Genomic DNA, 13,252 nt, shown 5'->3' with positions numbered 1-13,252 from the left:
ATATAGTTTTCGTTCCTACTTGATGAAGCATGGTCATGTGAGTCCACCTTGTAAATCAGTCTGCAAAGTTCCTTTGGCTTATGTCAAGTGACGTCAGTGAGTGCCAAAAAGTTGAATTGCTTTGCATTCCACAAATGTTACCAGTAATGTCAAGTCTGATTGTGTTTTTTTGTACTCCCCTTTGACAATGTCGGTCTCTGTGCACCATATGAATTGTGTGCCTGGAACTGTGCAGCTTGGCTATTTAAGGCATCATCGTGACAACAGTATCTTCGTGGGTGGGCCCCACTGTGGGGGACCTTTTGTTGGCACCAAGGTATACCCAAAAGGAGGTTGGTTTCAGGACTGAGGTGTTCCTCTTCTCTGCTTGGTCAAGTTGGTCTGCTATCTAAACCCCATGCTGTCTCCTGTTCTTGGTGCAAGAGTTCAGTTGCTGTTTTGGGGAGTTTGTTTTGGGTTTGTGCTATTGATGGAAAGTGAAATTAGGTCTCAGAGTCTTGTGATTAAATCGTAAAGCTGCATATTTTCTTCCAATCTTCTGTGCCCTCAGTTTTATCCACTCCAGATACACGATGTGTGCTTGTGCTGTTTTGCATGCTCAGACAAACTTTCCACTTTCTGTGCAACTGAGTAGCTCCAATAGAGAGGATCTGTGAGTCTTGCTTTAATCCAGCCGTGCAAAAGATGCTGTTTAGTGTTAACTCCTTTGAGCCTATAATATCCATGTTTAACTTGTAGATGTGTTATTTACAAGCTGAGTTTCAATCAGTGCATCTGTAGAGCAGAAATCAGAGTAACTCCAAAGAAAAACCTATTGCAGCTCCCTTCCTCAGCTGTTTCTTCAGTATAAGAAGAACTAATAGTTTCGATATAACGGATACATTTTTCACCCTTAAAAATTATCATTATCAGCAAAAAATATCATTGAATGCCTATTGGATGAAGCCCTGGGTTAGGGTAACTGGGAAGGATCTGAATGGAAGTTGGCTGGTGTATGATCAGGTCGGGGGAAAGATGGAGGACCTCAAATCTGGCAGAATCCAGCCAGCTTTAGAAAGAGCTGAGAGGGACTATAATTGTGAAGGGAATGTGTAATCTTAGGATTAGGGCTTATTTCATATTCATGTGAAATTAATGTGAAGGCATGAACCTGCACTTTCAATAACCCTCTCTTGTGTGAAGGGTGGACACTTTGGAAGGAGGGAGCAATCTGTAGGGGATGAGAACCATTTCCTCATTAGAAACCAGTTATCTACAAATGCAGATAGCTGGCAGTGATGATGATCACCAGTAGATAACTGTAACCTGCAGGTTAGTGTACTGTAGCGTGATATCTAAGTGTGGGAACTCACTGCAGGGACACAGCCCAAAATGCAGCACTTCGGTGCAGGAGCTTGGGAAATTGGAGCGTTGCCATCTACTGGCAGCTGTCCACAGAGAGAAGTCCGGCAGCTGGCTGTAGCTTAAGGTGTTGCTTATTTTGAGCTGAAAGATGAGGTTTTTCTGCCTAAATCCTGTTTCAAGGCAGAGTTGTTAATAAAATAATTGTTGCTGTCCTTAGCATGTGGATATAACCAAAGAGTTAAGAGTAATCCTAGTGGGGTTTCTCAGAGAGGCTCTTACTTTCGCGGGGGGAGGGAGGGCACAGGGAAGAGGGAGTAGCTTCTCTCTTCTGCATAGTGACCAAGTTTGTCTAGGGGAGTCCTGAGCATCCCTGGTGAGCTCAGGGGTTGAGGGGTGCCCTGTACCCCTCCTGCCCTTCAGAGCCTGGCCCTTCTTTTCAGAGAATGGATTGGTCTGGAAATCTTTTGGTTTTTTTTTTTTTTTATTCTGCAGTAAAATGTAATAAAGGCATAGGGTATGTCTGGACTCATCGGGAATACACCAAGGATCCCTATTTTTAAAATCTTTTAGGTCTGACAGTCTTTTCCTCCAGATGAGAGGGGTTTCAAATAAGTCTGTCCTCAAGGGAAGTCCAGCACAGATTGTGCAACTCTCGAAAACTTATACTGTGACTAACCTCTATCAAGGGAAATGTTTACATGATACTGTCAGAATCAGTTTTGAACATTTTGCATGAACCAAATGCCACCAGTGGGCATGGATATGTTTTATTCCTTTTTAATAAAAAAAATAGTTGTGAAACAGAAGATTGTGACATTAGTTTTCAGCAGAAGTTATGTGATTGATTCATTACAAAATATAACCCAAGTGAGAGCAGAAGAGTGATGCAGCTTTTCCTTCGTGTTTGTCCAGTATAAATATGCTTCAGACGTATCAAAGTGATGGTTTAATGTGTCTTTGATATGTTTTCAAGCCAGATATATAGGTACACAAACATGGAAATATTTGTGTTCTTCTGCCAGATCTGTCTGCACAAGTTTTTGCTGACTTTTAGCTGACAGAGCAGTGATGCATTTTTAGATAACTATTTGTCACAATAGTTCCAAGATACTGGATTACCAAAAGCAAGATTACAGAATTACCAGTGAAATTGTATTTTTACCAATGAAGTAATATGCAATATTAAGAACATATATTTGAGACCAAATATGGAAATTTTGTATTTTAAAGACCAGAGAGGTAAAATACACTGGAATTAAGAACATGAGGTTTAAACATGGCTTGGATTAGGGAATCATGGAAGGGGCTGGGTTCTGGCTGGTGCTTTGTTACTGATGGCAGGTTTCCAAAGTGTAACCAAGCATTTTTCTTTTTTGTTTCTTTCTTTTGTTTCAGCTGGTCTCCAATGTTCTCATCTTCTCCTGTACAAACATTGTAGGCGTGTGTACTCACTACCCAGCAGAGGTGTCCCAAAGACAGGCTTTCCAGGAGACCAGGGAATGCATACAGGCGAGGCTGCATTCTCAAAGGGAAAACCAGCAGCAGGTAAGAGCAACAGTGAGAAATAAGAAATGAAGTTGTTGCAGCAAAAATAGCATGTAAATTGGATGGGATTTGCAGGCCTCTTATTTCTTGACTAATTCAAGTAAGAATATGCTGATGGTAGAGGGTAGGATTTTTAAAGGTTTAAAAGATTGCTCAGGGGAGTATTTCTTCCCCAATACCCTGATGGACTTCTCCACAGACATCAACAAATCCTGTGATCTATGCTCTGCAGACTAAAATTGCACAGAATGCAAGTAGCTGTAAGACAAGTTTCAGAAGTGAGAGGGAAAAAAATCATTGACAGGACATTCTGTCTCTTGATGCTTCCAAAAAGGTCCTCTTCCTGCCTTTCCCAAAGGTTCCTACCTGCTTACACACTTCTGTGTACCTCATAAACCTCAAGAGAATTATATTTGTAAAAAAAGTAAGATTCATTACCAACATCAATAATTTTTGCTGAAAAAAGACCTGTCGGTGCAAGCATACAGACTAGTTATCAAGGGTACCAAGCATATCAACTCCCCTAATTTATTTGTGGGTTCTCTTGCAATGAATCTCTTGTGTCCTCAGAATTAGATACAAAAGACCTTTAGGGGCAGCTTGACTATTCCCTTGCTAACACACATTTCTGCCCTGCAGCACAATTCATGGTGGTTTGTCTAGTCCAATTTGAAATTAATCATAAAATGGGGCTTCCACTCTTCCCTTGGGAGATATTTCATAGCTTGTTGTGGCTTTGGAGAAGAGGTCAGGAGAATGAATCAGCTGTAGTGTCTTTGCATCTCTGTGGCAACACAGCTTAATTTTCCTCATGTCTCAGCCCATCTGCGTCTACGGATTTGTCTTTTGGCAGTGTTTCATGAGGTAGTTCTGGTTGGCATACTTGCTATTCAACCCTTACTATGAAATAACTTGTACATGTTTTATTTTGCTAGTATGTGTAGTATGTAGTATCTGGTATGTAAAGATTCATGCTCAAGGCTCCTTTTTCCTTGAAAACAAGTGTAGTCTCAGAAAGGTGAAATGAGCAGCTTTCTCCTCTTTCCACACCTTGAAATGGAGGAAAGGATTGAGCCAAGAGAATACCCCATTTTACTCACTGATTACAGCTCTGTCCTCCCTGCTGAGAGACTGCCTTAGCAGCAAGGCTCAAATGCTTGTGCTGTTCTGGGTTTAGGTGCTTCTGTATTAGAAGTAGTTAATGAAAAAAGCCCTGACAAATGCCCTAGCTTTATGCCTTTTTCTTCTCCCCCTCTCCAGAAAGTACTATACCATACAGAAGAAAACCAGGACATCAGAAAAACAAGGGTCAAAGCCAGTTGCTTAACATACCCTCCAGTACTTCCAGCAGTAACAATGGATCCTCACAGCAGGAGGACTCCTAATAAGATGATTTGCTGCTACAACTTGCACTGACCTCGATCTCCAGGTTCAGTTCAGTTGTATCCTTATGCATAATGTATTGAGAAAATCTGGAGGTGACAGCAGACACAAATAAGGGCAGCTCAGCCCACATCTGGGAGAGCCAGTCTTCAAACAGGGGTGGAGGGAAACACAACTGCATAGCCCAACAGTGTTATTGCTGGGTGCCTGGAGATCTGATGGTGCTGCTGTGTGCTGTTCTCTGTTAATGACAGGCAGATTCTCTCAGGCAAAGGAATGTGTAGTTTCCTTTATTAAGCATCTATCAGCACCCAAAATTAGCATGAAAGTTAATAAAACTCCAGAATGTCCAATGCAGAAGAGAGTTTTTTTTGTGATTTCATTATTCAAGATAGCCTGTGCCACAGCCATAACAGGAATCAGTGTTGCCTGAAGGTCTCCACAATCTGTAGTGTGGAAATACTTAAGATTTTAGTATGATTCTATGAAGAGATGGGTAATAGGTTCTGCAGTTTTACTTCTAGCATTGCTTGTCTTTTGTCTCTGAAAAGTTGTTCTCTCCTTCTCTTTTTGATGTCTACATCACATAACTTCTTATGAAAAATAAGTGTTATTAAACCTGAGGACAAATAGACAGTCATAAGATGTTAAATATTTATGGTGCTTTGAGATCATCTTGGTAGGTTATGACGTAAATTATTGAAATTACTATCTAGTACAGAGTCATCATAGGGATGAGTGTGCCCACGTATACATGTATCTGTGTATATATGTAAACAGAGTAAATCTGTATTGTACTCTTTCATCTGTGCTATTCTAGAGGCTAGTGCTCCCCGGGATGCATTTTTTGATGTATAATTCAGTGGAACTATATTTGCATCTTATTTTGAAGTGAGAATTATATATGAATTTGTTCTTGCTTTTTTTATCAGGTCAGAATGCTGCCTTGTTATACTTGTAAAAACAGCAGTTCTAGTCACCTCACTAGTGCATAGTAAATGATTTTATAATGGGGGCTCTAGTACTTTCTAGTCATTTCGACAAAATGAAAATTGTACTCTAGTGCAGACTTTCATTTATGTGTTTCATTTGAAATAAAAAATAAGAATTTTGTTAGTTTGGAGGTCTTTTAACATGGCTTGTGCTTTACAAAGGCCCTTGCTACAGGCTCCTCCTGTTAGCTTAGAGATTATTTTCAGTGATTGTGATGATCCCAACAGAATAAAGATAATGTCCAATTGTAACATGGCTCAACTTCCCAAATAGTTGCTGCATGAAGGGATGTGCTATATGCATTTGTTTCACTTCATAGAATCATAGAATGATTTGGGTTGGAAAGGACCTTAAAGATCATCTAGTTCCAACATCCCTGCCATGGTCAAGAGCACCTTCCACTAGACCAGGTTGCTCAAGCTGGCCTTAAACATTTCCAGAGTTGGGTCATCTACGAACTTCTCTGGGCAACTTGTGCCAGTTTCACACCAAACTCATAGTAAAGTATTTCTTCCTAATGTCCAATCTAAATCTACTCTCTTTCAATTCAAAGCCATTCCCTCTTGTCCTGTCACTACAGGCCATTGTAAAAAGTTGCTCTCCAGTTTTCTTATAAGCCACCATTAGGTACTGGAAGACTGCTCTAAGGTCTTTCCTAAATTGTCTCTTCTCCAGGCTGAACAACCCCAACTTTCGTAACCTGTATCCATGGGAGAGGTGCTCCAGGCCTCTGATCATCTTCGTGGCCTGCTCTGGACTCTCTCCAGCAGGTCCACATGCTTTTTATGTTGGGGATCCAGAGCTGAATGCAGTACTGCAAGTGGCATCTCATGAGAGCAGAGTAGAGGGTGAGAGCCACCTCCCTTGACCTGCTGGCCATGCTTCTTTTGATGCAGCCCAGGATATGATTGGCTTTCTGGACTGTGAGTGCACATTCCCCGGTCACATTGAGCTTCTCATCAATCAACACGCCCAAATCCTTCTCAGTGCTGCTCTTAATCCATTCTCTGCCCAGCCTGTATTTGTGCTTGGGATTGCCCCGACCCAGGTGCAAGACCTTGCACTTGGCCTTGTTGAACTTCATGAGTTTCTCACAGGCCCACACCTCAAATGTGTCAAGGTCCCTCTGGATGGCATCCCTTCCCTCCAGGATGCTCACCAAATCACACAGCTTGGTGTCATCAGCAAACTTGCTGAGAGAGTACTCAGTCTCACTGTCCATGTCACCAACAAAGATGTTGAACATGACCGGTCTCAATATTGACTCCTGAGGAATGCCACTTGTCACTGATCTTTACTTGAACATCAAGCTATTGGCCGCAGCTCTGAGTGTGACCATCAGGCCAATTCCTTACCCACCGAGTGGTCCGTCTGTGAATTTAGAGGTAAGGTTGGCTTAATAAGCCCATCTTATTCCCTGATTGGTGAAAGTTCAGAGCAGTGTTAGTTCATGTCCTGGAGATCTCAAGTGTCTTGAAAATATTGGTGATTTCATCTGGCAAGTGCCTATGGAGCCAGGAAGGGTAGGGGTGGTGGCCTCTCAAGAAAATGTCACCCAGAAATGTATGTGAAAATCTCTTGTGAGTACTACTAAGAAAAACTCAGTCCCCTGAATGTGTCCTTATTTTGCAAGCAAGTAAAAAAAGCCTCCCTCCATACTCAAGCGCCCACAGGGAATGTTCCAAACCTGTGGGTGCCCCTGAACCTCCCATAAAGCTCCAAGTTATTTAGAGGATGTGTAAAATCACACATAAAATAGCAGCTTTCACACATTTGAGGATGCCTATTATAATATGCAAATGACAACAGCATATACAGCAGTTACTCTGAAAAGCATACAAATGTGTTGTGCTTTTGCACTCAGGGAGTGTACTAATAGATGACAGAAGCCTGAGGACACGTACGTGATTCATAGGGTTTTTTTTAATGTGGATATGTAACTGCTAGCACCTACAGTACGGTAGTGAAGGTGAGAGTACTTTAAAAAACAAAAACAATCTTGTCAGGTCTGCTGTAGTTTTGAGCAGAAAAGATGTAAATCCCTCCAACACATCATATTCTGTGTTACTACTACCTCTTCAGTGACTAGTGGCAAGGATCTCTTTAAAGTACACATTAAAGGGGGGGGGGGGGGGGGGGGAATGAAATACTGTGCAGTGTCAGACTATAAAAGGTCTCAGTGCATAGTAAGCACATTTCCAGTGAATACATCTTCCACTGGTTCCCCCAAAGTTCCTCTGTCTCCTTAAAGAAAGAAATGGTGAACTTTAAGTTAAAAGTAGAAATTAGAAACCAGAAATGTGTCTGTAACTGTAGTATAGGCGATAGGTTTGGTCACATGAGTGACTAGTACAGGGTTGCTGATCCCTCTGAGTCAGGACTCTGCCTGAGCCCCACTGTTCCTTGTTTTGTTGAGAAGTACTGAGCTGTTAGATAAGGTTAGGGACCTTACTTTACGCTACCGTGTGTCTGTGTTGTCAGGAAGGAAGGCCCTTTTCTTCCTTCTGCTCACTGTAGCTAAAGAAAAGTAACGACAAGAGCAGCATAAGGTGTTGGGATTCTTCAACTATTTCAGATCATTGCCTGCAGTGTGAACCACAGTGGAGCTGCTCCCAAAGGAGATGCTCCCCACCTTCTTCAGCCACAGCAAAAACTTCTTTTGAACTGTGAGGGGCATGACTGGGAATAAAAAGGAGGTCTAGGCAGGATTTCTCATGTCTGATTCCTGAAATACATGAATGCATACCTAGGGCACATATTACCTGCAGATTTCAATTCTATACCTTCTGCATGAAATTACCACCAAGTTTAGAATAATAGCAAGCATAGGCTTTTGTGTGAGGTTTTAGGAAAATTACCAGAAAGCCATCATTTTGCCATGTAAATACATTTTGCCTAGCATGCAGAACTATATGTGGAACAGCTTCCAAAATAATGTTAGGAAAGTCATACTAAGCTATTATCAGTAAATAGAAGTGCCAAATGAAGGTGGAGAGCTGTGTGTTGTTGATGGCAGAGATGGCTCTTGAAAATACTCCTGTAGTTGAGTGGGTGGGTTTACAGGTCTTAATGCAGTTGGGCCCTAATAGTGATTTTAAGTGTAGAAGCATAATACTGCATTGTATAGTTGGGCTAAATTTTCATTCTAGTTTTATTGGGTCATTCCTATTGACTTTTTAGGTGCTATGAACAGGTTTGTGCCTGCTGGGGGAATGTGCTCAGATGATTAGATAGGAGAGGAAGGAATTTTAAATGGTGCCCAAGGGCATTGGGGTATCAGACCTCTGGTGTTATGTGAAAGAGGACTTCATGGTGGTGAGGAGAAGCTGTGTGGGAGGTCAGGCAGTGTAATTTATCAGAGTACTTCCAATAATGGTGCACGGGCACTTTTTGTGTTGCATGTCTTCTTTATTTGCAAGAACTGACAACCATGAATCACAAGCCCAGTGCAGATAGGATGAAAATAGTATTTTTTCCTCCAAAAACATTGAATTCTTATTGTAGGGTTGGAACAGAGTTGCATATAACTTGTTAGGAGATCAACTTCTGGCTTTCTGGAGACCATTTTGCTTGGTGGTACTCATCTCTCACCAAACTGATGACTTATTTTTCCCCAGTAAGGAACAAAGTGTGTTTGTTAACTGGGCAGCAGGTGTTTTAATTGGTTCATCTGTCTGACTCCACAGGAGCGTCTCCTGCTCTCTGTACTTCCTCGACATGTTGCCATGGAGATGAAAGCTGACATTAATGCCAAACAGGAAGATATGATGTTTCATAAGATCTACATCCAGAAGCATGACAATGTCAGGTAAGAAGAGCAGCCTGTCTCCCAGCTGCCTGGGGAGGAGGGACCCTCCCAGTGCTTGGTACTTAACACCCAGGGACAAAGATGACAGCAACACATAATCCAAAGTAAGTGTAAAGACTCTAAAGCGTCACCATTTGACTTTTGAAAGTAGATTTATAGGACAGGAGGAGGATTGCCACATTCCTGCAACATCTTCATTTGAGAAGCAGCTTTAACTGATCTCTTTCCTTAGATTTTTTGGTTTTTTCCTTCTTTTCTTGGAATGAGTCTCAGTGGTTTTGGTAAGGTGGTATATTTGGACTCAGTTATTTTTTGACAATATACAAGCACCCTTCTGCTAAGCAAATTAAAGACTGGGAGCACTTTCCATGGGGTGAATTGCAGAGCCCAGCTGAGATTAAGATCACCTGGAATTATAAGCAGGGGGTCCACTAAAATTACAGGCAGCCCTTGGTACCTGCTCAGTCACCCAGCAATGTGTTGCTCTTTGGTCTTCCCAGATGAGCAGAAGAAACTAATAGCCAATCTCTGGAAAGTCATGCAAAATCAAACGCAGTCAGTGTTGCTGGCGTAGTCCAGCCCCATGAAATTCTGCACATCACCTGGTTCCCACTGTCCACTTCCCAGGGAAGAGGCAAAATAAAGTAGTGCATTTGTTGTTTGGTAGCTTTATGGGCTACATATACAAAATTAATCTAAACTTAATCTCAGTGTGTTTTACCTCTACTGTGGTACCTGACCTCTTTGGGGATCAATTATGTCTCTGCTAAGATAGGTCCAGGAGCTATCTAACAGCTCTGTCAGTCTATAAATACTTCTACTGAGACACAAGGACTGGGGACAGACAGCTTCCCTTCTTCCCCTCTGTATTCCCTCTTCAACAAGAGGTTTTTCTGTAAACTGCTTGTGTAGCCTTCTCCCTTATATAGCTTTAAGTATGTTGGGGAATTATATTTTCTGGTAGTTGCTGCTCAACAAAACGAAGTGGATTTCTTATCTCTTTAATATACTGCAGCCTGCATAATCGCCAATAGTTGATGAGGGAAATTCACATGAAATTCTGAAGCACTTGAAGACTTTTTCTTAGCATTAAAGGTCGCGGGGAGAGGTAATATACAAGCAGAAACTGGGAGCAGGTTGCTCATTATTGAATGCAGAGTCTTATATAAAACTCACTGATACCAGGGCAAGTCCATGTGCTGGCATGGGTGGACTTCAAGTCAGCTTTTATTTTTTTTGGTTTTGACTCAGTAAATAGGTAAAGATCCACTAGCAATACTGAAGACAAAGATATTATCAGATATCAAAGACAAAAATGGTTCAGTGATAAAAAATAAAGAATATATATATATATATATGGTGATGGACAGGGGAAGATGCTATCAGAGTGCCCTCAGCAGAGTATGTGCCACAGTAGATTAGATTAAGTTTTGTGTATTTACATTATTTTTTTCCTTAATGGCACTGAGTTTGTTTGAGAAGATGTGTAAATTTCTTGTCATAGATGCCATTTGTGAATTAATTTACTCAAAGGTCAGCCTGACATTGAAACTGAATGCAATTTGTTAGATATGACATGAGACTAGTCAGTGTAGTATTATAGATTTTCACAACAATTTGCGTGTGTCATTACTTGCAGATTCGAAAGTTGTTTAGTACAATGAAATCTCAGTAAAGGTGATTATCACTTTAGGATGATACTTACTTGAAATTTTAAGTGTACCACTAAATAAACAAAAACTAAATAAACAATACTAAACTAAATTCAAAGGGAGAGGGTAATCTGATGAAATTATTATGATCAGAGAAAATAGCCCAAAGATAATGGCTGGTGTGGAGAAATGGTGACCTCAAGAGATACAACAAAAAGTAACATATGACCCAGAGTATAGGAAAAAACTTTGCTATGACTTTCAGTTATGGCTGTTAAGTAAAATGAAAGATTAAATGTGTGTACATAAATGGGTAAATGCATCAATCATTTACTTGGACTGTCTTGATGGGTAGCTAGCAGGTAGCTTGCCAACATGTAATTTTCACATCTTGCGTGTTTATCAAATAATACAAACCTTTCCGTAATAGATTATATTCTGCAGCCCAAAAGTGATTTTAACTTTGTCCCTTGTGCTAATGAGTGTTTAGGAATCCCTTGCACATGCGGACTGTCTCCAGTGCAAACGAGGCCAAGGTCTCAAAATATCTTGCAAGGGGGAAGAACTTAAATGGTATCTTCCTCAAATAATGGATTTTGTGCCTGTGCCTGTGAGCTCCTAAATCAAAGCCCACAGAGATCATGGAAAAGGCTGGAAAAGGGAGATAAGAAATAGGGATAAAATAGTGTATGTACTGAGAGCAAACAGAAAGTTAGGAACATCTCATCTTCATGTACTTCAGGGAAATGAATAACTAAGTATGAATATTGAAAAAAGGAAACATGATTTGGAACAAATGACTCATTTCACACTAGGAGTTCAGCATGGAGCCTTTGCTCTTGCCTCGGTGCACTGAAACCACCTCTAGTGGGAATGACTGCAGATGATTTTGAAGCATTTGCATGCACACAGGAGCACACTGGTGAGGAGGGTTAGCATCTCAATGGTGTGGACTAATGAACTGACTGAATAAAAGCAAGCATGCTCTTTACTTTTCATGGGAAAATGCTCAGGGGGAGGCTTTTGAGATGAGAACGCTCCAAGCAATTTTGATTTGGTTTTGTCACTATTCAAAAATGTCATAAGATCCAAGTTTGTATGAGCTAAAGGTTATTGTGTCAAGGCAATTGAGAAGTACGTGAAGTCTGTGCGAGGGTGCTGTACACAGCCATTGAGTCTGATTTCCTGTTGATGATTTATGAGCAGAAGCATTTCCTCCACAGTTCATAGAAGTGGGAAGGTCTGTGTGTCTGCACAGTGGTGCAGGTTTCCCTTCTCCATCAGCTGTATCCAGCCATTCTCTTTTCTCACTTTCCCAGATTAGTTGAAAAGGTAGATTATTAAAAAAAGCGTAATGGATGAGAATTTTAATTAGCTATTGATTTAAAAGTTTGATTGCCATCGTAATGACTGCAACCTGAGATCTTCATTTTTACTGGATATTCAGAGTGAGGTTGCTTACTGATTTCACAGTCAACGTGGAAATAATGAGCTGAAGGTTTCCATCCAGCTGGGTTTAACTTTGTCCCTTTGAACTTGGAAGATGAAGTAGCACAGCCTCGTGCACTTAGCTTAGTTTGACGTTTTGTATGGGAGAAGTGGCTTACTAAATTCTGTTCCAGACAAGATTAAATATTCACATTTTCAGGGATGATTTGGTCTGGGCTTTTGGGGCCACCTCTAGTTTTAATTAAAAAAAAACAAACCAAACCGCACTGCCAGCAGAAATTGTAAACCTAAAATTATGTGAAGTTACTGAGAGGTTGGTTTTTTTGTTTCTATTTTAAAATGAGGAGTCTTTGAATGACCAGTTCTTCTGTGATACGCTTAGGTTCAGACAGTAGTTTTCAGGCTGCTTTTTTTCTTTTTAAAAAGGTCACACACTTCTTATTTAAGAAAAAAGAAGTCAATTCAAAACCTATGTAGAAAAAACATCTTCAGGTGCCGGTAGTAGGTCCGTAAAACACACCCATGATCCTTTAATAAGGGGCAGCTCTACCATGGTATTGCCTACTGTGTTACACTTCTCTTAGAGGGTGGGCTATCTCTCTCTTTGGGGAAAAATGGTATTTTTACGCAAAATACAGTGGTCTTTCTGACCTGAATGGGTAAAGCAAATCAGTTTTGAGTCTTATCAGGACTTCCTGTGAATGAGTTCATAATCTCCTGCTTATTGTTATGGAAAGTAAAGTTCAGAGACTAATTTATCCACAATGAAAATATAATTTCCTGTCATTTTTGGAAGCAAAATTTGCTTCAGGATTATGTTCTTCTGAAGAATTTAGGGTGATGACAAAAGTAAGATGAAGAGGTTTGGGGTTAACACGCTCTTTTTTTATGCAAATGAACAGAACCTTCAAACAGAGAATGAAACTGTTTCCCGTCCTGATTTACTGAATGAGAATTAACTTTGACAAATCCAGAACCTCAGAGCATGATTTGACCTTTCCCACATATGTGTGTGTTAAATATAAAGCCTATTGTCAAAGGCAATCAGGAAAGGAGTTCCCAAGACTATGCAAGTAAT

General features: G+C 40.7%; 1 protein-coding gene across 1 annotated transcript in view; it reads left to right on the top strand.

Annotated features, from left to right (window-relative positions):
- Positions 1–13,252, top strand: part of ADCY5 (adenylate cyclase 5) — a 222,598-nt gene that overhangs the window by 126,900 nt on the left and 82,446 nt on the right. The window contains exons 2-3 of the mRNA XM_061469330.1: positions 2,740–2,889; positions 8,952–9,073. Of these exons, the coding sequence (XP_061325314.1) occupies positions 2,740–2,889; positions 8,952–9,073 (272 nt within the window). The remainder of the gene's footprint in view (positions 1–2,739; positions 2,890–8,951; positions 9,074–13,252) is intronic.

This window comes from Pezoporus flaviventris, unplaced genomic scaffold (assembly GCF_033815535.1).
Source record: "Pezoporus flaviventris isolate CSIRO_AGI_PZ_B2104156 unplaced genomic scaffold, CSIRO_AGI_Pfla_v1 ptg000001l, whole genome shotgun sequence".
NCBI lineage: Eukaryota > Metazoa > Chordata > Aves > Psittaciformes > Psittacidae > Pezoporus > Pezoporus flaviventris.
The sequence above is the reverse complement of the archived record's forward strand: the minus strand, read 5'-3'. Positions and strand labels throughout refer to the sequence as shown.